The 24,186-nt window shown below is 49.8% G+C and overlaps 3 protein-coding genes across 8 annotated transcripts; 1 reads left to right on the top strand and 2 right to left on the bottom strand.

Annotated features, from left to right (window-relative positions):
- The first annotated feature begins 172 nt into the window (after positions 1 to 172).
- On the top strand, positions 173 to 2,009 carry LOC115250384 (ribosomal RNA small subunit methyltransferase NEP1-like). The gene is made up of 5 exons (XM_029838755.1): positions 173 to 337; positions 485 to 586; positions 797 to 938; positions 1,109 to 1,314; positions 1,393 to 2,009. Exons 1-5 carry the CDS (start codon positions 188 to 190, stop codon positions 1,504 to 1,506), a joined length of 714 nt encoding a protein of 237 aa, XP_029694615.1. The 5' UTR covers positions 173 to 187; the 3' UTR covers positions 1,507 to 2,009.
- A 69-nt stretch (positions 2,010 to 2,078) lies between these two features.
- Positions 2,079 to 7,364, bottom strand: kel (Kell metallo-endopeptidase (Kell blood group)). Of its 4 annotated transcripts, none has more exons than XM_011605886.2 (18): positions 6,973 to 7,364; positions 5,925 to 6,192; positions 5,581 to 5,856; positions 5,364 to 5,485; positions 4,877 to 5,035; positions 4,720 to 4,791; positions 4,454 to 4,642; positions 4,209 to 4,369; positions 4,022 to 4,139; positions 3,832 to 3,933; positions 3,637 to 3,735; positions 3,474 to 3,551; positions 3,270 to 3,370; positions 3,093 to 3,182; positions 2,922 to 2,989; positions 2,684 to 2,844; positions 2,520 to 2,609; positions 2,079 to 2,411 (listed from the first exon to the last, which is right to left on the bottom strand). In XM_011605886.2, exons 1-18 carry the CDS (start codon positions 6,991 to 6,993, stop codon positions 2,265 to 2,267), a joined length of 2,322 nt encoding a protein of 773 aa, XP_011604188.2. In that variant the 5' UTR covers positions 6,994 to 7,364; the 3' UTR covers positions 2,079 to 2,264. The 4 variants fall into 4 exon arrangements, with proteins under 4 accessions (XP_011604188.2, XP_029694498.1, XP_029694497.1 ...); XM_029838638.1 differs by having other exon boundaries at positions 3,637 to 3,738; positions 4,931 to 5,035; XM_029838637.1 differs by having other exon boundaries at positions 3,637 to 3,738; positions 4,022 to 4,136; positions 6,973 to 7,363.
- Positions 7,365 to 7,629: 265 nt separating this feature from the next.
- Positions 7,630 to 17,534, bottom strand: zyx (zyxin). 3 transcript variants are annotated; one of them, XM_029838720.1, is made up of 10 exons: positions 17,301 to 17,534; positions 12,958 to 13,195; positions 12,623 to 12,867; positions 12,447 to 12,545; positions 11,340 to 11,885; positions 11,118 to 11,259; positions 10,558 to 10,727; positions 10,257 to 10,435; positions 9,423 to 9,543; positions 7,630 to 9,337 (listed from the first exon to the last, which is right to left on the bottom strand). In XM_029838720.1, exons 4-10 carry the CDS (start codon positions 12,474 to 12,476, stop codon positions 9,224 to 9,226), a joined length of 1,302 nt encoding a protein of 433 aa, XP_029694580.1. In that variant the 5' UTR covers positions 12,477 to 12,545; positions 12,623 to 12,867; positions 12,958 to 13,195; positions 17,301 to 17,534; the 3' UTR covers positions 7,630 to 9,223. The 3 variants fall into 3 exon arrangements, with proteins under 3 accessions (XP_029694580.1, XP_029694579.1, XP_029694581.1); XM_029838719.1 differs by having other exon boundaries at positions 12,447 to 12,542; XM_029838721.1 differs by lacking the exon at positions 17,301 to 17,534 and adding an exon at positions 16,943 to 17,216 and having other exon boundaries at positions 12,447 to 12,542.
- Between the last annotated feature and the right edge of the window lie 6,652 nt (positions 17,535 to 24,186).

Genomic DNA, 24,186 nt, shown 5'->3' with positions numbered 1-24,186 from the left:
GCGCTGCGCAATCAGTTCACAGATACAGTTTAAAAACTAAAAGACTATACCAATGGTATCGAAACACCACTAACATTGTACTTAATAAAGTAAGAGTGAAATAAAGTAAAACGTGTCCGTTTTGTCAAATAACAACTAAAATCGAATATGACGCACAACACCTGCGACAGTACATATTAAAATAGCAATGGCGGATTCAAGCGAGAAGAAGCGTGGTCTTGAACATTTAGATGAATATGAACCAAAACCTGCGAAACATCTTCGCAGTCTGCACGATCGCATGGCAGAGAGACGACTGGTTGTTATTCTGGAGGGAGCATCGTTAGAAACAGTAAAGGTAAAACACCACAGCTCTTATTTTGGGTTTCTGTCATGTTGCCCCTTCCTACTGCAACTGAAGTCATATCCGTGACAACAGATCTACAATAGAGTAACAAATTTAATCATTTAGTGTTATATACTGTACATTTTCTGTGTCTTCGAGGTCGGGAAAACTTTTGAACTGTTAAACTGTGACCAGCACAAAAATATAATCGTCAAGAATGGAAGGAATCCAGGCAACATTAGACCAGATATCACCCATCAGGTACGTCCAGATGAATTCTTCAGACATTATTTGCCATTTTTAATTTAAAAATGTCCTAGCTATAAAGAATTATTTAATGAAAATACACATGTCACACATGCATTTAAAAACAATTAGTTGAGCCTGCAATTTATAAGTGACAAACATGTTTGACTCTATATGTTTGATAGTCGAGTATTTGGATTATAATTTAACATCTCTTTTTACTAGTCTCTGCTCATGTTGATGGACAGTCCACTGAACAGGGCAGGACTGTTGCAGGTCTATGTTCACACTGAGAAAAATGCCTTAATAGAGATCAACCCACAGACCCGCATTCCAAGAACCTTCACCCGCTTCTGTGGTCTTATGGGTAAACCACCACCATTTATTATGTCTCTGTATAGGCATACAGTATATGCATGTTTTCTTTTTCTACACCAAGTAAATATGAGTTCATTTTTATCAGAATTCTATGCTTAAATTATTACCTCAAATGAATTGTATCATATCTAAAAATCCAATCCTGTTGTTCACTTTCAGTTCAGCTGCTCCACAAGCTGAGTGTCAGAGCTGCTGATGGTCCTCAGAAGCTTCTGAGGATGATTAAAAACCCAGTGTCTGACCACCTTCCTCCGGGCTGCCCACGCATTGGCACCTCCTTCTCCTCAGGAGAGGCTGTTTGCCCCCGTACTTTAGTGCCAGAGGGTCCCGCTGCAGTGGTGGTCGGAGCGTTCGCACATGGGGCGGTGAGGGAACAGCTGGTTGGGGGACCACAGTGAGGATCATTAAAGCAACACTAATCTCTCTCTCTCTCGCTCTTTTAGGTGAACGTGGACTACACAGAGAAGACTGTGTCCATCAGTCATTACCCCCTCTCTGCAGCACTGACCTGTGCAAAGATTTGTTCTGCTTTTGAAGAAGTCTGGGGGGTTTTGTGACGAGGCGGACATTCTTTCAGCATTCTAAAGAACAAATGGACATTTTTACATGGACTGAAAATGGATATAATGTGGGGGGGGGGATGTTGAGGCTGAGGACTATAAAACATGTTCTCACACTGCATATGTGTACTCATGTGGTGTAAAGGTATTTTTTCTTGTTTTAATCAAGAAGGAAAGTAACATGTTGGTGTGAATATATCGATAATATATTTCACCTACTAAAAATATTTTGATACACCAAAAGATTTAAAATATCACTTGTTTCTGTGTTTTCACCATGAAATAAGACACAATTTTAAGACATGTTTGAACAAAGCCTTCATCTTCGCAAATACCTTCAGGATGATCTCCCCAGATGTTCTCTGGGCCACTTTCTAGTTCTTCTTTGATCTCTTTTGCTTGTATTTAGTTGGTTTGGTTCCATCTTTTCTGTTTTTAATTGGTATAAATTTTATACTCAATCTTAGTCAAATAAAATCTATAAAAAATGGTCTTATAAATAACAGCTCATACTTAGTACACGTGATACATCTATATTTTTGGCAATATAAAATAAGTTTTATATAAACTGACATTTTCAAATGTCTTTTATTTACACACTGGATAACAGTAATAGCTGGTGTAATCTATAGACGCACAAACATATATCACAAAAATTTCAACATTTCATCGGCTTATACGTTCATCAAACTCAACATCCAGTTTGTGGTTAGTTTCTGCAGCAGCAAGTCATCAGTTCATCTCCAGAAAAGTGCTCAGCATGTTCGGAAGGAGTGTTGCTGGCTTTTATTTGGACAGTGAAGGTTCGTTGGACACCGGTTGGATGTGCTGCACAGGACTGTAGTGAGGAAGGACGGCTCCAGGGGCATAAAGTCACGGTACCTGTCTGAGTCACAGTTCACCTGCAAGAGACATTTAGGAGAATTTAACTACTCTCAAGATGTTTTCAGGCTTCATCGATAGTTTTATTTTGGGGGTTTTGAAGGAGAGAGTCTAATAGATGTGAGTACCTGAGAGAAAGCCCTGAGGAACAGAGGAATGAATGGTAATCCTGAAACTGAAGTGTCACTTGGGTTGCTTTTAAGACTTTGATTATAAGCCTGAGGAGAGATAAAACCTGCATAGATTAGAACGCTGTGCCTTACAAGACAAATGTATGAAGATGGCTACTGACCTGCAGCGCTATCTGCAGTGCAGAATACTGCAACCACACCTCCTGCAGCTGCACCGGCGAGAGAGAGAGCGCTCCATCGTGCTCCTCTTTTTCTGTCACAGCCAGGTAGTGAGTCCAAACGCACTCCCCCACTGCGTGCACAGTCGCACTGTAAGAGTAAACTAGCACAACAGGGATTTATGGAGAAAATAAATAACTTCACATTATCTGAACGTGGGCTTCATCTCAGGTTTCTTACTGTCTGGTAAGATCAGGTGGAGGATATCTTTAGCAATAAGGAATCCCATGATACCGTAATGCATCGCTCTGTCAAATATTGCATATACATGTATCAGATGGATGCATTTTATTTAATGTTTAGTGATACATCTGAATTGAAAACATTTTTCTTTAAAATCCTATTTCATACCTAGGATAGGTGGAGTGGAAGAGAGGAGGGACAAACATCCCCGGTGGAAAGAAGAGCTCATTACCCAAGAGGAGAGGTGTGACTGAAACGCTGAGAAAAGCATGAAAAAAGCATGTGAAACGCTGACGTGGTTGATTATTAAGGAAGGAGGGAAGTAGGGGACGAACCGGCACTTACGGATTTATGACTTCAGCTTGCTCAAACAAGAGTTTGTTTCGTCTTTTTTGCCAAAATGAAAGCAGCCGGACATAGTTGGAAAAGAAGGTCTGTGTGCTGCTCTGGAATCACACACAACAGTTTAGAGCCACCCTTTCATACCCTGAGCTAGACTGATCTCTGCTACAGGAGTTAAGGTTAACAGACTGGGGGGGTGGGATGCACCTCAGAAAGCAGCAGATCCAGTTCCGCCTCGCTGGAGCTGTCCAAAGTAATCCAAAGTCTTGGAATTAAAGAGTCAACCTGGGGGAAGTCCAACCGACTCCATCAAAATATGATATAAAAGACAAAACAAGAGACAACAGCAACACTTTGTGTCAAAATTTACCCTTTTCATGACAAACTGAAGGGATTTGGGGTCTGTCCACTCAAGCTCGTGCAATTTGGACTTGAAGGAGGAAAGAATGTTCTGAATGATCTCCTCAACCTGCTGACAGTGAACAGAGCTTCAATATTCTTTACATTAATCCAAGACTTGTAATGCTCCTCGGTGACATTCTTAATGCTCGTGATCGCTCCTCACCTCTCTGTGAACTTTGTGGAACCTTTCACTGAGAATGTTTCCAAAAACTGAGTTAAAGCCTCTTTCAGTCTGTAGCACACAGTGTTTCCAGCGAGGGGCTACCTGGTGGAGACGCTCGCGATGACCATGTGACTCAACAAACCAACTCATGGCCGTCACGCTCAAACAATACCAACAGCACACAACTCACCCCTTCCCTGGTCCCAAGAGCCACGGATAACTTCTTTGCTGTCTCGGTAAATCTGGAGTCCATAGCCGGCATCACGGTGTGGAGCAGGTGGAAGACCATGTAAGTATGGAGGGGGCTGCTGAATGGAACCAGCACAGAGTTGGAAACCCATGGTGGCCTGCAGGGTGACCGATGTAACCCACCCTACCTGGTTCTCGGCTCGTGTTTATTCAGCCATTTGCCGATGATGCGGGACATTTGGACGAGGTAGGGTAAGTTATGCAGCAGGACGAGGTCGTCCTCGGTCAAGGGCAGTGAGGGGAAAGCTGCCTGCAGGCCGCCCAGCCAGTCAATGGCTGGGGCGTGACGCTGAGGGCATATTTACAGGAAGATGAAATGAATTATTTGAGCAAATGCAGGCCGATCACGGAGAGACCCAAGATCGACCTCTACCTGCAGCTCTTTAATGGTCATGCGCTGATAGAGCAGCCCTTTGGACAGGCGGTAATGGCGGGGTGCGGCGGCCACGGCCAGCTCTGAGGACAGAGAGACGAATGTATACAAGTGGATCGTGCTGCTGTTGGGAGGAGACCCCAGCAGCGCCAGGTACATCTGGCACGATGCCAAGAAAGGAAGAAGAGTCTGGATGACAGGAAACGAGACAGAGAAAATGGAGGTTATTTAACGCCGGCAAGAGGTTGCTGAAAGAGGGGATCCACCTGGGTTATAGCTTGAGACTTCTGCGTCGTGCTGTTCCACTCGATGGGGATCAACAGATTAGGCTGATCGATCTATTGACACAGAGGAGTCACGAGTCAATGAAACCAGGCGCCCACAAGGTGAAACTCTTTGATGATCATCTCAGCGCGTACTAGCCTGGATGTATTTTTTTGGTTTCCCGCTGGTAATTTCTTTAGGGTCTCTGCCCACCTGGAGGCTGAAGAAGGGAAAAGTGGCGTAATCTTTCATCAGTATTCTGAGAGTGGAGTTGAAATCAGTCCCAATCCACTGGCCTGATACAGGCCAGCCCCCCAGCTGCAGACAGGGAGAGAGAGACGCATCAGACAGAGAAGACAACGACAACACTGCGTCCTCTAGATGTCGTGACGGCGCCCATAATGCAGCGGGATTATGGGTAAACCCAGGCATATTTAATAACGATGCGTGAGGATTCTGGCATAAATACGCAACCCTGAAATGCTCGACTCAACTAAACCAACTTAGTACATTTTCCAAATCCGTTAAAAAGTTTGAATGAAAATGGATAAACCTCACTGGCAATTTCTTTATTGGGACAGTTGTAGGACTTTTTTTGAAGGATTCCCCTCATCTGAATGAACCTCTTGATAACTGAGGACCTCACCTTCTGAACGAGTGCGAGGAAGGGCTCAGCTCCAGCAGAGTCTATGGACTTGGTGTCCAGGCAGGTCTGGTAGAATCTTCTGGCCTTCCGCACCGCCGTGCTCCCCCAACTCTCCTGTGACTCTGACGCCCATCATGAAAATCATACAGCATAAAGGACAAAGCGATGAGATGCAGCCTGACGTTCATGGAGAGAACAACAGATGCCAGCTGGATACCCAAAATCTCCCTGAGATACAGCAGCAGCGCAGCTTTTCTATCCAGCACGTCTTCCTCGCTGCTTCCTGGCGCGCTCCCCTGGAGCCCCCCGCCGTCATCCCCACCGAGACTCTGCGGGTGTCCGTAGATGTCCTGCCTTCTCCGGCTGCTCCCAGTGCTGGATGACAGCCTGTCAGACGTGCATGTGTGCAAGAAATAATCGCAGGGGCGACTGAAGGGATCAGCAGACACGGACAGACGGGCCGAGGCCCACTGACAGGCTGGGGAGAGACACTCTGCAGGGAAAGGGTCAAATCAAACCTGGCGTTCTGCTTTTGACTGTGTCGTTACCGTGGAGACCTGCCTTCGTGCGCTTGGTAGTGGTTGGCTGGAAGACTATTAAGGATGTAATAGAGAAGTCCCCCAAAGGCTGCAGATGAGAGGAAACCTAACAGGAGAACGAGCAGCCGTCGATGCTTGAGGAAGTCCGGCTTGGGCCGCTGCTGCTCCAACTGGGTCCGGCCTCGTCGGTCGGCCTCGGGGGGGTCTGGGGTGGGGACTGGCTGCTGAGAAAGAGGTGGAGGCTGAAGGTTCTGCTCAGGTCCTGGCTGTGACAGTGGCTGGACTGATAACTGAGGGGGAAAAGAGAAGAATGCATATGGGCTGCTCTAATAATCAGCAAGTTTTTATCTGCTGAGGACCTTAAAAGCTGTTGTTTTCACTGTATTTCATTAAAATAACCGTCAGCTGTCTTGTTTTTTGTTTTTCTTGCATGTGATTAAGAGCACGAAATTGATTAATTGTTATTAGAAATGTAAGTATTTGGAGAATTTTTCAGAACAGTTTCCCAAAATACACATGTAAATGTCTTACTTTAGGATTTATTTATTTTAGAAGAAACCCTCCTTCCTTCAAAATTATTTCAAAATAAACATAGACAGATATTTGTGTAAATTCTCAGTCATCCAGGTCATTGTATCCAAGGTAGTTTTCTCTGTCAACTGGACTGGGTTTCTTCTCTTGAAGACGTTTCGCCTTCTATCCAGAAGGCTTCATAGACAGATATTGTAAAGTACAATAAAGTTAACTAAATGGGCCTCCAATTATTAATTATGGCTATTTCTTCTAAGGCCAATGCATCTTTTCCCATCGAGTGTGCTCACAGCACGAGGCTTCACGTCTCCGTTTTACTGCATTTGTTTGCACAGTTAATTACACGAGAGCATTCTGCTGACACTGATGCTTGATTGGCCACCTCCTGATCTCTGTCAGACATTTTTTAATCAACTTGTCTCACTTCTGCTCCTCTGTAAAAACATCTGAGACTCAAAAAGAATCGCTTCAAAAGAAGCATCTGGAAATCCAGTTTGCACCACATGACATTTACAGCAACACCATGGAAAGAGACCTACCTCAAGCTTCCCTTCACTCATTCTTACTGTATAAACGTCCTCAGTGTTGCTCCTGCAGCTTAAATTCCTCAGTGACCCTTTCAGGGGTGCCCCCCCCCTCAAACTGCTGTCATCTCAGCTCTCTATCTCTTTTCATCACTCACTTTGGCACCGATAAAAACAAACCGCACGGCCAAAAACCCGGGATCGTTTAAGGCTGCTGCACCTAAGAGGAACTCAACAAAAAAACAACTTCTGCTTCCAAACGCTGGCGTCTGCAGGGTCAAGAGGTCGGCGCCAGCAGGCTGAGGCTGGTGAGCGAGGGCCAGCTTACAGATATATTTGTTGTTGTTTTTTTTTCAAATGGGACGCATAAACACTCCCAAATGCACGTGCACGGCTGCTGTCGTCATTATCAGTGCAACATATGGCTGTTAACAACTGATAGAGCCTTTGGCCTTTCCTCTGTGCAGCTCATGAACGTGAGAAAAAGAAAAAAAACACACGTTTCTTTTATGTCACGCGGCACCGACCAGAAAATAGGGTCAAAAACAAGATTACAAATGACAACGCAAGTCATGTAATATAGTTTTAAACCTTTTCTTTTAGCCGGTCTTGTTAAATAGAGCATTAGTTAATCCCCATTACATTCACCGATGAATACAAAACAGATGAGACTTGCTTGGCATCTAGCACTTTATTTATATTTCCATCCAGCCGAAGGCGCTGGGGCGGGGCTAAATATTTGGAAACGTTCGGAAACACATATCAAAACAAGAATCAACCAACTTACATGGCAATATAAGGTATCTCCATGGAATACATCACATTGTAACTAAACAGATAAATGCTGATGTGAAGGCATCATCATACGTGTAACGTGTGTGATGGACCGGCGCTGGCGGGCCGTCGCCACCATGGTCATGTCTGGTGTTAAAGTGCACCAGGCTCCAAACACAAACCATAGCTCTTCCGGATGTGGAATTACGCCAGACCGGATTCAAAAAGAAGGAAAAAAATGGAATTTAAAAAGAGCGGGAGCATAATCAAAGCATTCGAGAGAGAAACAGCACATTAAGATGAGAATAATACAGAATAGCAGAGAGGAAGAGGCCGAAGTACAAACGATAAATGGAAAACATAGTGGTACTGACTGTCAAACAATAATATATATAGAAAAAACAAGAATATCACTGTTTTAGGAACCTTAATATTGCAGTTATGACATTTTAAAAATCCAACATTTGTTGCCTAAAGCTCAAAGTCATTGGTTCTTCTGTGAGAACAGGTTATACTGCTACACATAACCTCCACACTTTAAATGAGGGGCTATAAATAGTACTGGTAAGGCAAAACATTCCAGGAAAATAGAGAATATGCATATCAAAGCTTTATGGAGTGTAAAAAACTAAATTGATCATGTGATGGGACACCAAAAAAAAGGGTTTTTGTTCACGCTGGAACTGTGCAACGAACTCTCCGTAGGTCCCGTTTGGTCCGGCTGACATTTCTCATTGATTTGTCCCCCCCCCACAGATCCCAGTCCGCCTCCCACGTCTGCGATCTTTTTAAGTTTGTATTTAAAAAGCAAGCATTCAAAAAAATATGCAGCTGGACTCTGAAGCATTCGCGTGACAAAACTGCGGCGACGTTGCTCCTGCGCGTTCAGAACATCTACACGTTATTCCAGGTTACACTGAGGGTCGGCACGGACCGGCTGACGTAAAGCACATTTCACTGGGGAAAACACCAATAATCATGCAGTCAGGCACGACAAAGACCAACAAAGAAACGCCCTCGTAACAACCAATCAGAGGCTGCGCGACGGTGCGGACACGGCGATCTCAAAGTCTTTGGATGGAAACGTCTGAATAAATTGTGCTACATCACGGAGGGTAAAAGGCAACTTTAGATTTAAGAGACTCATTTACTTATTTTTTTAAACCAAATTATTCTTGTGCAATTCAAGCTGGATTTTTTTTTTTTTTTTTTTTGCGTAAACAGAGTTGGCTCACATTGCCTTAATACACAAAAGACTAGGAAAGATTGGAAATAAAGAACGCGGGGGGGCGTTTGTCAGCGCAGTACATTACCTCTGCACTGAGGATATTCAGCTGCATGCAAACATACCTTTACACAAAGCACATTCACGCTCACACCTGCGCACGTATGCTGAAGAAAGCCCTGTTCAAAAGGCAAAACCGGCAGATGAATAAATCCTGTGCTTGTGGATTTGATTCATAGATACACTGAGTGGCGCCGCTCCAGCCAATCACTGGGCAGCTTGCTTGGCTCGCTTGGTGTGGCACTTCATACACAGGATCCTGCCCTCCAGTGGGTAGCATCCATTTTCATCCGCCTCTATGGACAGAGGGCGAGCACAGTCCTGCACAATCCACACGCAAGCACGTTGATGCCCATTTCATGGCCAAGTTGGACCAGTGTATTTTACCATTTTATTTTTCTCTCACCTCACAACGGTAACACTTTAGGTGGAAGTTCTTGTCGAGGGCCACGACTCGGACCGTCTCCTCGCTGCCCGGCGCCGGAATGATGGGTTCGTTACAGCTCACACACAGAGGGGAGAAACGCCTGGAACAAACGGACGTTATTCCGTTAAATTCACACACACCCTCGAGACTGAAGTGTGTTTTAACTTTAGGAGGATTTACACCAATGTTGCACAACTGTTTTTATAAGCTATAATCAAGGTTTCCACATATTCCTGGGCTAAATGTTCCCTTTTTACCTAAATTAAACAATTAAACTACTGTGGCCAAAATGCAAATTCAGAATTGGAGTTGATTTGAAGCTGTAAATTAGAATTTTCTGCTGTTAGAGAGGAGCCATGAACATGGGGAGTGTGACAGAACAGAGGAAATGTCCCTTTAGGAGCCTTTTTTTTTCTCTGATTGCAGATAGAATTCTGAATGCTGAAACGTAACGGTGCAAAAAAAAAAAAAAAGCTATTTTATTTCAAAGAGCAAAAGTAGAGCCGAGGGCCTGAACGTTCCTGCTTATTTCCAGTCCAGATCCACTGTGGCGCTGCGAACAAAGATAATTAGCGTCGCTGCTCAGTTAACTGCCCTGACAACTACTGACGATGATAATAACCCAGTAATTTCCTTCCCTGATCAAAATAGAAATGGAACAGGATCATGAAAACAGAGCAGCTGAAAAAGAATTGTACCTTATTCCCTGTTTGCTGCCAAGTCACTCTGACATTCCTGTTAACTAACTGGTGGGCGTGTTAACTAACTGGTGGGCGTGTTAACTAACTGGTGGGCGTGTTCCTGGGGGGTTACCTGTGATAGTCCTGGACGCAGTAGGGGTTGTTGTTGTCGTCAGTGATGAACGGCGCCCCCTCCAGTACGCAAGAGCAGGTGCTACAGCGGAAGCAATGAGCATGGAAACACTGGCCCACTGCCTTCAGCACACGGTCTGTGATCTTCTCCCCACATCTGGAACAAACTGCCAGGGAACTCTGAAACGGAGGAGGGGGAACAACGTGACCAAGTGAATCCAAATCCAACGTAATGCAGAAATAAGCCGAAATATTGGATTCAAGCCTGCCAACGCAGGAGCTACCGGCACGGGTGTCCTCACCATGTAGCAGTCCTCACACTCGGGGGAGCCGTCCCTGTCATAGAACTGCATGCCCTGCAGGGGGCGGTGGCAGCTCAGGCAGCAGAAACAGTTGGAGTGGAAGAGTTTGTTCATGGCTCGAACAGCCGGCTGCGTGCGCGACAGAGCCTCGTCACATTTCCCACAAACCTCTAAAAGAGGACAGGAGAGAGAAGAGATAAGACGCGGTGAGCGTCAGACACGGGAGAATATTCAAGTGTAGCCGTCCTGCAGCACAACATCTGCACGGCAAAAACAAGGGAGGCAAAAACATCACATGAAACCAACTACATCCGGTCTAATAATCTCACATCCAACAGTGCGACAGAAATTCACTCAGGCATCACGACTGTGAAGCTGTGAGGGTATTTCTACCCAAAAGGGAGGAAGCAGAAGAAGAGATCGATCAGACTGTTGCCATGACAACGATGACAACGATGAGTCAACAGTGCTGCAGATGCCACAGATATCTATTTATGTCCCAACAAATGAGGATCCTGCCGCCACAGCGCTCAGCGTGAGCGGGTTTCGGTCACGTGTACCTGTAGGAGTGGAGGTGATGACGGGCGCGTGCGTGTCCATGTCTTTAATGAAGTCCTTGGTCATCCTCTCCAACTCTTCCACCTCCCTCATATTGAGAGGAACACCTCCACCTGGAACAGGAACCGGGCCGGGGGGCGACGGCTGTGCACAAAAAGAGGGCGGGCCTTTAAAAACGCTTTTATTCTGTGGGAACAGTGTGAATGTGAAGAGCTGCTACGTACTGCAGAGGCTGGGGGAGTTTTCAGGGGTGGATTATAAGAGTGGGGAGACGTCACCGCCTTGGGTTGAGAAACTGGCACAGCGGCGGGGGGGGTTTGGTTCGCATTCGTCTGGCCGGCGAATGCAGAACCCTTGATGTGATTGGAGGGTGGTGCGGACACCGTGTTGCTTGGAGCGGGTGGGGCGGGAGGAGCCGCGGGAGGTGGCGGGAACGAGCTGGCGGCAGGGGGAGGAGAGGGTTTTGGTGCCACGCTGCTGGGAGGAGCGGTCTGGTTCAGTTTTTGTGCCAGAGCAACTGAAGATGTCGCTGGTCTCCCTCCAAAGGCAGATTTGGGCGCCACGGCCGGGGGCTTCGCGAACGGCTGGGCGGCGGAGTTGCTGTGGTTGGCTTGTCGGTTCGTTCTGGCTTTGAGCTCTTCCGCCCAGGGGGCCGGAGGAGGTCGGTCCCCCATCTCCGGCGGTGGAAGGAAGGAGAGGGCTGGTTTAGGAGCAGTCGGGGGGGGAGCGGCAGGCCTGGGGGCTGGTGCTGCAGAGACCTGGCTCGGTAACTTTGGACAACAGGCGACAAAAACATTAATAACAGAAGAATTTCTTAAGCCCACAAACAAAGCTAACAAAATAAACGTGAATGGTTCTTCCAAGGGCGGCGTGAACGACTAACTCATTAAACGATCAGGCCTAATGAAACTTGATCGGACCGAACACGGTCCTAAACCAACTGAAGCGCAGTTAGTAAAATAAACTGTGAGAGCTGCCGTTCGAATTGATAGCGAGCGCTTCATTTTTTGGGGCTTTATTTTGAGCTTTTGAGCCAAGATGATTCTGCGCTTCTCCATTTATGGCCCTCTGACTGGATCTCTGGCAGCACAGATGGGCCTCGGCACAGTCTCACGTCCTCCATTCTGCACACGTCCTCGCTAACACGAGGAGAAACTAACGAGATAAACCGGCCATGGCGCCGTGTTCCCTGACCCTTTTATTTTCCGCCTCTTCGTGTGACTCAATCTTTTTTCCCCTGCAGTGATGCTGCCTTGGACGCCCCCCCTCTCTCATTTCCCCTCCCCGTTTTTCTTTGCTTCGTTTATTTCTGCCATCTTAAAAATTGGTACCTTGGGGTTGAAGGGTCCTCTGGTCTCCATCTCGGACAGGAGGTCAGTCAGCGAGTCCAGCTGCTTATCAAAGCTGGTCTGCTTCTCGAACAGCTTCTGCTAGAGGGGAGAAGATGGACATGAAGAAAGATGTCAAGCTCGACCCTTTTTCAGCGTGACCCGGCGGAGCATCTCACCTGTGAGCTCCCGGGGGCAGAGGGTGGGGGAGGGGGTGGCGGCGGGGGAGGGGGTGGGGGTGGGGAGAAGGAGGTGGGCAAACAGGCACTCTCCTCAGGGGGAGCTGGCAGGGGCAGGTCATCGGCCACTGGAGGGGGCGCCGGGAATGAAGGCGGGGGGGCATCGGAGGCACCGGGTGTGGTTTGGCACTCAGGGGGGGGGATCGGCAACTCATCGTCCAGTGGGGGAGGAGGGGGTGGGAAGTCTGGCATAAATGGGAGAGGGTGATTGGTTAGAAGCTGTGAACACCTTAACCAGTAGTCTGACCTATAAACCCGATAAATCAGGAACCCACCGTCGCAGAGCGAGGGGGGGGGGCGGCGGCAGGTCGCCCACCCGGCCGATCACGCCCGTGCCCACCGGCGTTGGCGATGGGGCGGATGGAGGGGTCAGGCTCTTGGGCCGCGGCGGCGCCACGGAGGCAAACTTCTTGGGCTGGTTGTAGAAGGACGGGGTGGTGACTTTAAAGTTGAGGGAGGACGTCACCATGAACGGTTTGCTGTTGCTGGAATCCTCCATCGTGTGGACTTCACCTGCAGACACGTGTGAGAACAGCAGGATGTAGTAGGCGGTGTGAGCTGGCGCCGGCCCTCTGAACACGCTGTGGAGCACGAGCACGTGCACTCGAACTCCAACTGGGGTGGAAACATGCCGAAACATCCCTTTCAGATCACATTACCTGCCTGTCTTAGTCAGATAAGGAAATGGGTCAATCTAGCGCGTTTACAGACTTCAGTTGTCCGGTTACGGTCAGACTGAGGCAAAAATTCATTTATCGGTATCACACACACCATTAATTGAAGAGCTTGCATTCCTCCGCTGGGCTAGCATGCTAAAGCTATGCTGGAGAACCTGAGGATCCCACCTTATAAAGCGCTTGTTGTTGAGGGTATTTATGCACTAATGGATGCTCTACAATGGGGCCTGTAGCTTCTCTTCAGATGTGACCTAGAAAATGACTTTTCACCTATGTGTGTCATTCAGAAACAAGGTGCAGCACAGTGAGTGAAAACTTCCTCACGACGCATCAGTTCCAGATGCTGAAGACGATTTACAATAAGCAACACGTGGCTGTTTACAGGAAATTCAACAGACTTAGAGCAAGACTCTCCGACTTCAACATTTTCATGTGAGGTGCGTCGAAATGGCTCAAATATTTACCTCCCACATGCTGGCGCTTAAACAAATGTTGATCTTACTTGGGTCGGGCGAGATTTGTCAGAAAATTTGAACACGCTACACCGACGGCGCCCAGGCCTCAAAATGACCTTTAGAAAAAGCGTTTGTTCCTCCATCACCACCAAATGCAAAATTACCACCTGTAACTCACAAAAACTGCAACTGAAGCAAATCTAACGACATGCAAGGCGCACTGATGCTAACATCGATACAGACGCTAACCTCAACACCATAAAAGGAGTCTCAGACGTCAGCTTCATGTGAAATAAACGCCAGAAAATGTCCGCATATGTTAGTAATAATGTTGTAAATGGTCACCAACTATGTACGAACGCTGTCACACTGAGGACAACTGTGTCTTTGCTCGGGCTACGTCTTCAGTTAGCTTCAGTTAGCACAGCAGTTTCGGTGGGCTTGTTCGTCCTATTTCATGGGGCCAGGAGGAAAGCAAACCTTAACACATGTCGATTCTAAAGAACGTGTCCTACATATTTTAGTGTTTAATCATACTGCGTAAGAGCAGCGGGCTGGAAAACTGGAAGATGCAGGAAGGCCCCAGCTCCGCTCCGCTCCACCACCCCGTCGCTTCTGCACAGATCTGCTGTGCGAACCATCAAACAGAGAAGAGCGGTGTTTCCTGCAGGAACGGTTTAAAAGAAAGATCCAGGAAGGGCCGCGATGAGGCGGGTGATTCAAATCCTCTGGCGCCTCGTTACTGCAGCATTAAAAACCACTCTGACGTCGACCCAAGTTCACACTTCATGCAACTGACAGCCGGGTCAAGCCAGCAAGCGTGCACGTGAACGGAGCGGAGTTGCACGTCATGTTTGTGAGCGCGCTCGACCAAGGTGAGCAGACAATGACTCAGCCTTTCTGCTCCACTCGCGGCGACCGTCTTGTTACTCAGAGACAACGTGCGGCTCAATTATTCACCCACGCTAATAAACTCCGCTCCGCTTCCTTTCCTCGCTTGCAGCCGTCCTGGGGGGTTTAATAAAACCAGATCGACTCCAGACTCGGCTTCAGAAATCCATTATGAAACCCGATCCGCGAGGCGAGAGACCCTCGACCGAGCAGCATATTTGGCACTGGAACTCAATGACATCACCTTTTTGGTTCCTTTCCACTGCTCTTTGTTTGTGCCCCATTTGTCCTTTTTTACCCCCTAAATGAGGATTGCGTGCAGGTTTTGGACTCTGCTCCTGATGAACGGCCCCGGGTTCCCTGGCAGGCCACTTTTTGTCTTTTGTTCTTACCCCCCCCCCCAAAAAAAAACTCATCAGTCATTTCTCCCTTGCAACTTGAGCCGTGTGACATCATTTCAGGTCCTTTTTAAAACTTCACAGCTGGTTGTGGTGGATGGAGGAGGGTGGCCCCAAGATTAAAGACCAGCAAACCTTCCAGGGATCCACTGGTGGAGCATATAATCACACTATAGATATTTTAAGGACATTTAAGCCGCCCTGGTGTTGCTTAACCGACTAAAACTGGAATGTCTGACACATTTTTGTTCTTCTTGTCCTCGGCCTTGTTTCACGGAGGACTCATGGGGGGGGGGGGTTACAGGAACCGCTAAAAGGGGCGCACAATTGACAGGATCACTACTCAAATCAGCAGCCAACACTTCAGTTTCAGAGACACAGGATATCTCACAAGGCCATTTATGGAAGTTTTTTACTTGACTCACTTCCTAATTTTCCACACAGACTTCTTAAGTGTGAATGCTTCCCCCCCCCCATGACCGTTGAACATTACAGTTGTGTCAACCGCCTAAACGCGCGTTCAGCGACGCCTTTTTCCACACGCAGTCAGCTGAGCGGCGGCGAGAAACGTGCCCGAATTCCTCAGTGACTCCGTCCCTGGGTGGCAGGCCGGCGACCCGTCTGCTGCTCCCACTCTATTGTTCTGATGCTAATGGGGCGCCTGCGTCCAGGGAGAGCGTGTCTGGGCCGGGGGTCAGCAATGCGGGGGCAGACGGTCCTTTTGAGCCCAATCTTACAGGTCACTGGCGCCAGTCACGCTCCACAGTGAGACGACGGGCCGAGCAGGAAACGGCTCAGAAAAAGGGTGAGATTCCCCATCGCCATAACAACGGGGGCTGACACGACCAGGCAAGGTCCGCCGAGGGGTTCGACAGCAAACCGAGTCAAAAGATGAAGTTTGGTGGCTGAAATTAAACCAGCACCGTCGTAACGGGGGGGACAGAATCACGGGACCAGTGGGGCGTGCGTGTCAATAATCCCAGTGTTTGGGAAAGCAGAAAGCCCACATTAACCTCGGAGCAGCCTGGACCAGGACATCAGGAACTACTGCTACAGGCACTTTTCTGAGCCCCTGAGGGTTGAAACAACCTCCCCGCTGGTGTAAAAGCAGATCCAAAGACTTCACCAGCTGTGGTTTGCACAGGACCTCCGCCTTCTCGTTAGGTGTTGATGCTAAATTGACCATAAATGTACTCTCTCAGCATTCTATTATTAGTGCAGAGCTGTGGCAGATTTGCCCTATTTTACCCCAGCCCTAACTAGGTGATCCCAGTTAGGTCATTCAGGCAGGAGGACATTCCAGAAACAGCGTTAGCAGATGTTTTCTTTGTCTAAATGTCATAGGTGGGTCCACACTGTGCATTCACTACTACCTTAAAGACGATTAGAATTGTAGATTGGGGGGTCAGACAGGCGGAACCACTGAAAACGAACACCGACAGAGCTGGCCCAGCTCACCAGAACCGCCAGGAACGCGCAGAATTAAGGATTCGGGCTGAAGCTAGATGCTATCAGCTAGCTAGGTAGCCGAGGGGCAGGTTACCTCTGACGTTTCACTGTACTTTACATACGGACCGAACACCTTCGGTAGTGATCAGAGTCCGGAACCAGGACGGTGGTGTTTCAACAGGCGTTGTGAAAACGCACACGTGCACACGCGCACACGCACGCGGCTGAAGTGCTGCGGAGCGCCGAGCTGTAGCGCTGACCGACATCGGTTAACTTGCGACTCGTCAACCACACTGTGAGCTTTCACACGTCCACACCCTGAACCATTAACCCCCCCGGGCGTGGGCCGGTTTCGGGAGCTCGACCCCGACCCTGCCTCTTCTACCCTACCTCATGGGGCGACTCTTGTAGCAGTTCTGCCCTGTGCTGTTGATTAACGCCGCTGCCCTGTGGCCGTAAACGCAACACGATCGTTTGGACTTCCTGTCGGTTCTTCCGCATAGCTGCTTATCGGTCCATCAGCTGTGGTACCGACCGACGGCGGAGGCACATTCCCCGCAGGGGGGAGAGGAGCAGAACCCCCAAATCATGTCGTTTAGACACAGCAGCTGCTGCGGGGTCGCGTAAAACGCTGCCATGTGATAAAGCTACACAGCTTCCCCGTTTAGTCAATCTTGCACGATCAAGCCGCCTCACTTTAGGGAAAATAGTCCGTCCAAAGTCCCGTCCAGTGACCTCGGTGACTTACCCTGCTCAGGTTTCCTGACGCGGATCTCTCTTTTTTGCTTTCCCCTCTCCCTTTTCTTCTGCTCCGAGGAAGGGTGAGCAAGAGTTGACTGTAATGCCAACTTCTCTTTCTCTCTTCCCCTTCCAGCGCTTAGACCCTCCCCCTGCGCGCTCCATCCTGGAAAAGGAATGACACCATTCCAAACAAGTTAGTGCGCGTTTGATTTGGGCTCAGCAGATGTGTATTACAATGTAAACAGCCCCCCCCATCTTGCCCTCCCTCTCTCCCCCTCCCTCTCTCTCTCGCTCTACCTCCCTCCCTCTCCCCTCTTGTCCTCCCTCTCTCTTCCTCCTCCCCCTCTCTCTCTCTCCTCCCTCTCGCTCTCTCTCTCGCTCTACCTCCCTCCCTCTCCCCTCTTGTCCTCCTCTCCCTCCCTCCCTCTCCCCTCTTGTCCTCCCTCTCTCTTCCTCCTCCCTCTCTCTCTCTCCTCCCTCTCCCTCTCTCTCTCGCTCTACCTCCCTCCCTCTCCCCTCTTGTCCTCCTCTCCCTCCCTCCCTTCCCCCTCTTGTCCCCCCCTCTTGTCCTCCCTCTCTCCCCCTCCCTCTCTCTCTCGTTCTACCTCCCTCCCTCTCTCTTCCTCCTCTCTCTACCTCTCCCTCCCTCTCTCCCCTCTTGTCCTCCTCTCCCTCCCTCCCTTCCCCCTCTTGCCCTCCCTCTCTCTTCCTCCTCTCTCTACCTCCCCCCCCCCCCCCCCCTTTCCCTCTGGATTCCTGCAGCATTCTTCACTGAATGACATCAACCCTGTTGCCTCTCCTTGTAAGGTCAGGCTGAGGGAGAGAGGAGGCGAGAGGGAGGGAGGGAGGGAGGGAGGGAGAGATAATGGGGCAATAGAGGCTTGATTAGATTCAGGTTCTGAGAGCAGCCCGGGTTTGGAAGCACGAGGGAAGCGTGTAGCTGCAGACGGCCTGTGGCCGTGCTGCCCAACCGGACCGCTCTTAAAGAAATGTGACTGATTCAACAACGTTCCTCCGCGTCCAGCTGTGATCCAGCTGTGATCCAGCTGTGATCCAGCTGTGATCCTTCTGCCAGCTGCAGGTGGTCGCATCATCGACAGCGAGGCCAGAAACAGCACATTTGCTCCTGGCTCCATCTCGGGGGGGGCCGTCGTTCACCCCAGAATACGCACGCTCTACGATATACGTGCGCACGTTTCAGGCGTGCACGAGGCACTAATTCACCACCTTTGGGGTTTCGCGCCTGGCAGGTAACCTCACATCACCCTCCAGATGTTATCAGAACCCACTGATCACCATGTTTGAGGCCCGCTGCAGGTCCTGACGCGGGCCTGGCCCCGTTGGGGGGTGTTCCCGCCTGCAAGCGCCCCCCCGCTGTGCCTGCTACGGCCTCGCCGCCCCCCCCCGGTGGAGGCGGAGCTCCGCCACGACTGCAGGTCAGCGCGGAGGGCTCAGGATGTGACAGCACAGCTGCTTCTCATTCAAGTTGTGTAACCATGTGGACGTTCTGGAAGTTCTGCAACAACTGTTGCGTAACCCGCCCGCCGGATGATTCATGCCTGGGAATTACAGGGAGTGGTCTTCGGGGGTCTCACAGAGCCTATTGTCCGAGCAGGAATGTTTCCAGTCGCTCCCCTCTTCCACACTGGGACGCAAATGATATGAAATTCCATTGGGAGATTTCCACGGCGGCTCCGCCGGTGCAGGGAAATCACCCGGGGGGGTGACGCGTGAGGGCAAAGGTCGGAATTCCAGGCAAGCATTCCTTTGACACCTGAAGGGAGGGGCCACGCTCCTCTTCTACACGTTCAGCCAAACATTGCTGGGCGCCGTGGCGATGGAAGCGTGGAAAGTTGGGACAGGCAGCGAGAAGGACGGCTCTGGGGTCCAGACAGTCCACAGGGAAGACAGACGGCCTGGAATGTTGCCAGATATCAGAATGGCAGCCCCCAGCGAGCACCAGACGTTGCCCTCTCTCCCTCCCCCCCTCTCTCTCCCTCCCTCTCTCCCTCCCTCCCTCCCTCTCTCCCTCCCTCCCTCCCTCTCTCTCTCCCTATCCTCCCTCCCTCCCTCTCTCCCTATCTCCCTCCCTCCCTCCCTCTCTCCCTCCCTCTCTCCTCCCCCCTCTCTCCCTCTCCCTCCCTCCCTCCCTCCCTCTCTCCCTCTCCCTCCCTCCCTCTCTCCCTCTCCCTCTCTCCCTCCCTATCTCCCTATCTCCCTATCTCCCTCCCTCTCTCCCTCCCTCTCTCCCTTTCTCCTCTCCCTCCCTCCCTCTCTCCCTCCCTCCCTCTCTCCCCCCTCTCTCCCTCTCTCCTCTCCTCTCCCTCTCTCCCTCCCTCTCTCCCTCTCTCCCTCCCTCCATCTCTCCCCTCCCTATCTCCCTCTCTCCCTCCCTCCCTCCCTCTCTCCTCCCTCCCCTCCCTCTCTCCCTCTCTCCCTCTCCCTCCCTCCCCCCTCTCTCCCTCTCTCTCTCTCCCTCCCTATCTCCCTCCCTCCCTCCTCTCTCCCTCTCTCCCTCCCTCTCTCCCTCCCTCCCTCTCTCTCCCTCTCTCCCTCTCTCCCTCCCTCCCTTCCTCTCCCTCTCTCCCTCTCCCTCCCTCCCCCCTCTCTCCCTCTCTCTCTCCTCCCTCCCTATCTCCCTCCCTCTCTCCCTCTCTCTCTCTCCCTCCCTCTCTCCCTTTCTCCCTCTCCCTCCCTCCCTCTCTCTCCCTCCCTCCCTCTCTCCCCCCCTCTCTCCCTCTCTCCCTCTCCCTCTCTCCCTCCCTCTCTCCCTCTCTCCCTCCCTCCATCTCTCCCTCCCTATCTCCCTCTCTCCCTCCCTCCCTCCCTCCCTCCCTCCCTCCCTCCCTCTCTCCCTCCCCTCCTCTCTCCCTCTCTCCCTCTCCCTCCCTCCCCCCTCTCTCCCCTCTCTCTCTCTCCCTCCCTATCTCCCTCCCTCCCTCCCTCTCTCCCTCTCCTCCCTCCCTCTCTCCCTCCCTCCCCTCTCTCTCCCTCTCTCCCTCTCTCCCTCCCTCCCTCCCTCCCTCTCTCCCTCTCTCCCTCCTCCCTCCCTCCCCCCTCTCTCCCTCTCTCTCTCTCCCTCCCTATCTCCCTCTCCCTCTCCCTCTCTCCCTCTCCCTCTCCCTCTCCCTCCCTCCCTCCCTCTCTCCCTCCCTCTCTCCCTCTCCCTCTCTCCCTCTCCCTCTCCTCTCCTCTCCCTCCCTCCCTCCCTCTCTCCCTCCCTCTCTCCCTCTCTCCCTCTCCCTCTCTCCCTCTCCCTCCCTCCCTCTCTCCCTCCCTCCCTTCCTCTCCCTCCCTCCCTCTCTCTCTCCCTCTCTCTCCCTCCCTCCCTCCCCCCTCTCTCCCTCTCTCTCTCCCTCCCTCTCTCCCTCCCTCCCTCCCTCTCTCCCTCTCTCCCTCTCTCCCTCCCTCCCTCCCTCCCTCCCTCTATCACACCTCAGATTTTCACCACTGTTTTCTCTCCGTCTCCTGCACTTCTATTTCCTCTCCTAATCTCACTTCCCTCCCCACCCTCCAGCTGCTCAGACGTGACTCAGTACCTGTTCAGGGCCAACACGCAGTCTCTGATCCGTTTCCACCACAGAGGAAGAGCGTGTTGGCGCTCAATGCAGCCTAAATGTTTTTAACCGGTCTCAGCCCTCACAATGCATGTGACAGCCGCGGAACGCCGGCGTGGCAGAGCCTGGGTCTATTTGTGTTCCGTCTGAGCAGCCCGGAATACCTTTGTTTTATTGTGTTCCCGTGTTTATAGAATGGTTCCAAAACTGGTGTCTTTTTAGGTGAATACATTATTAAAGTTAATTTAATCAGCTTGATTTTTGTTTGTCTAAAGCTGTGAACCTTTTATTCTAAAGCCAACTTTACATAAAAGAAACCGTGGGATCATTCTGGTGAATTAAGTCATTATAGAAAAACTATTATTTCTGTCTGTCCACAGCAGAGAAACATCAACACCTTTAGCCACCATGAGGTGAATTTCAATTGTAGGGACAAGATGAGCACTTGCACACTTGAGATAGAACGTGACATTTCCACTCAGCACTCGGGAAAAATCTCTGCTGCCAAACTGGCCTCCAGTCCAAAGCAATGGGAGGCTGCAGTACCTCATTTAACCAGAAGGTGTCACACTGGTCCACTTTATCGGTCACGGCAGCAGGCAAATTAAAGCGGGATAAAATCACACAAAAACATCTGATAGAGATGTGATAAATGACAAAGTCAACCTTTTTTTAAATAAAGGTGAAGCATCACACGTGTAACCGGACAAACTTCATCATTAATACAAGCAGCAGCGATGGTGGTCTACTGAGAAGTATTGTAACATCCCAGGGAATCTGGGATGGTTGCAGGGGAGAAGGAGAGAGAAGGATAAATAATAGAGGAGGGTTGGGAACTCCTCGTACATATGTTTTCGTCTTGGTGCTCAAATACGCAGACATCCCGAGTTTAGAATCCCCGTTGCAGCACAATGAACACAACTGAAACACAGAAGGTGTGAAAAAGAATTCCAGACGGATGTGGTCAAATGTAAACCCCAGGCTGATGCATCGCATAATATAAAATCAACTTTCTCCCTCTGGCTTAAGCAAAAACACAGTCATTAACAGCTGAAAACACCTTTAAAGAGGCTGTCCGTAATAGCGTTTAATGGGTCCCTCATCTCATCCCTCCTACTACGCCTCTTCAAAAATAAACTACAGAGAGCCACTCCCACCTCTTTATCTTCATCCTTTCCATCTTCTAGTCCTACACACACACACACATACACACACACACACACACATACATACACACACACTGGCGAGAGCTTGAGAGAGAGAACAGCATGTCATGTGGTTTTAATTAACACATATAGTAACACATACAGTGCTTCCAGTACACACACACACACACACATTGTCGCTCTCTCTTTGTCTTCTTTATATGTAAACCAAACCATCATGTTTAGCATTGCTTTGCTAGCTGTCAGTCCTCCTTCATCATTGAGTGCCTGAACAAGACAGTTAGCTGTTCTTCATTATCACAAATGATGTAACATCCTGGAGGAGACAGACAGATAGTGGCAGACACGTGAAAGTGACTGATTGCAGGAAGAAGGCGCGCGCTTCCTGAGATTCCCGGTGAATCGTCGTCTTTTTCCGCATCCTCAGCACCCGACTGGAGGAGGGAATAATAGGCAGAACGTAACATCTGCCGGGAGGACGTTTGGTGGTGCGGCACAAGCCTCGCTGGTGCTCGCGTGGCAGAGGCAGCCGTCTTTAAGGATGATGCATCATGAGCATCAAGATTCCTTCTTCCTGTCTGTGGGTGACCTTGTGTCACATTGACGGGTCATACCATGCGTCAGTGCGCTGTCACGCTGAGGTCTTTATATATGTGCTGCCTGTCAGTGTTAGCGTCGCAGCCAAAGAATATTTTCCTCATTAATACCATGATCAAAGGTTGCTGAGAACCAGGGGGAGAAACACCTACTTGCATGTAGCAAATGTTTGCAAAAATAGCTGCATGTTTACCAGGAAAGCTGCAGATTAGCTCCATTTCAATCAATATTTGTGGTCCTACTGAGTGCCGGTGAGTTTTCTGTTGAGTAAATATAACTTGGATGATGGATGTTAGAAGATTTCAGCAGTTTCGTCTGACACGGAGCATCACTGTGACCTCCACACAGGAAGTTGTAGAGAGGTTTACTATGGATGGGGATCTGACGATCTGACAGGGAGACAAAGGGTTTAACAGAATCTGCTCGGCCTTTAATTGCATGTACGACAGGGTAGAAAAGTCGTTTCCCCTCTAAATAGATTCGCAGTATGTGAGGCTACAGCAGTGAGTAAAGCTGACCCCTGCAGCAGCCTATTGCCTGATTTCCTCTGTCCCGGTGGGAATCCGACAGAGAGCGCTAACACACATCTATATATAAACTCAGAGTGGAGGGATTGGCTGGATTATGTATGAATTGTTATGTCTGGCAAGCCGCACATTCACTTTCAAGCCTTTATTGCCAGCCGAGTCTTTGCATCTCTGTTTTATAGCCTGGTACGATTGTCGTATTTCCCCCCTCAATCTCTTCAGAAGTGAATTTCTTTCCCTTGCACAGTAATGTCTTCACACCTCCCCTTACTGAATAGTTCCTTCCTTCCCAGCACTTCCCCATCTGCCCATTCTGCCTCTCTCTCTCTCTCTTTTTCTCTCCTTCCATCTGTTCTGCTCTCTTCACGTCTTTTTTCACACCAAGAATGTAAAGTGAGCCGACCGTGAGCGACCACACATGATCCTTTTTGCCGTTCACAGGGGCCCCCAGCATCACTCCCTGGCCAAAGACTTGAGGAAACAGCACACGATGCTGCGTGTTGGTCAGAAACAGAGGGATGGAGGATGGGTCCGAGAGGCTGAGGTGAAGAAATACAGAGAATTTGGATGAATTAGCATGTATTTAAGGTAAGACAGAGAGGCTGTCAGGAAAAGTGCCAGGTGAAGGAGAGACTGTGGATGAAGGAGACATCCTTCTCTCCTTTACACCTAGAAAGACAGGATGAGATGGGGGGAGAGAGAGAGAGAGAGGCTGTAATTCAGAGGAATTCCGGAGCACACGACGACTGGAGAGTAGATCAATATAGAGAGATGACAGAAAGAGGTGGAGACTCAACACCATCTTGGGTGTGAAGGAAACCCTCCCCTTTTCCTCTATCCTTCCCTTTCTCTCTTGCAGGGCTGTCTAGGACTGTCGAGGTGTGTGTCCGTGAATCTGGCTGAGCGATCGCTGTGAGGGAGGGTGATGGAGACGGTGAGGGGAACGGTGCAAGGAAATCGCTGCAGTGAATAGTCAGGCTGAAAGCACACGGGAGAGGGAGACAGAGAGGGAGAATCCCCCATTTTGGCTCGGCAGCAGTGCAGAT

This window comes from Takifugu rubripes, chromosome 7, assembly GCF_901000725.2.
Source record: "Takifugu rubripes chromosome 7, fTakRub1.2, whole genome shotgun sequence".
NCBI classification, from domain to species: domain Eukaryota; kingdom Metazoa; phylum Chordata; class Actinopteri; order Tetraodontiformes; family Tetraodontidae; genus Takifugu; species Takifugu rubripes.
This window is presented reverse-complemented; position numbering and strand designations above follow the sequence as displayed.

Coding starts and splice junctions, on each gene's coding strand:
- LOC115250384 (XM_029838755.1), top strand. CDS start 188: ATGGCGGATTCAAGCGAGAAGAAGCGTGGTCTTGAACATTTAGATGAA. Junction 939..1,108: donor CCGCTTCTGTGGTCTTATGG/GTAAACCACCAC, acceptor GTTCACTTTCAG/TTCAGCTGCTCCACAAGCTG. Junction 1,315..1,392: donor GAGCGTTCGCACATGGGGCG/GTGAGGGAACAG, acceptor TCGCTCTTTTAG/GTGAACGTGGACTACACAGA.
- kel (XM_011605885.2), bottom strand. CDS start 6,993: ATGAGTGAAGGGAAGCTTGAG. Junction 6,193..6,972: donor TGAGTGAAGGGAAGCTTGAG/GTAGGTCTCTTT, acceptor TTTCCCCCTCAG/TTATCAGTCCAGCCACTGTC. Junction 4,140..4,208: donor AAACACGAGCCGAGAACCAG/GTAGGGTGGGTT, acceptor GGTTCCATTCAG/CAGCCCCCTCCATACTTACA.
- zyx (XM_029838720.1), bottom strand. CDS start 12,476: ATGGAGACCAGAGGACCCTTCAACCCCAAG. Junction 11,886..12,446: donor GAGGACCCTTCAACCCCAAG/GTACCAATTTTT, acceptor TGTTGTCCAAAG/TTACCGAGCCAGGTCTCTGC. Junction 10,436..10,557: donor AGTGTGAGGACTGCTACATG/GTGAGGACACCC, acceptor CCTCCGTTTCAG/AGTTCCCTGGCAGTTTGTTC.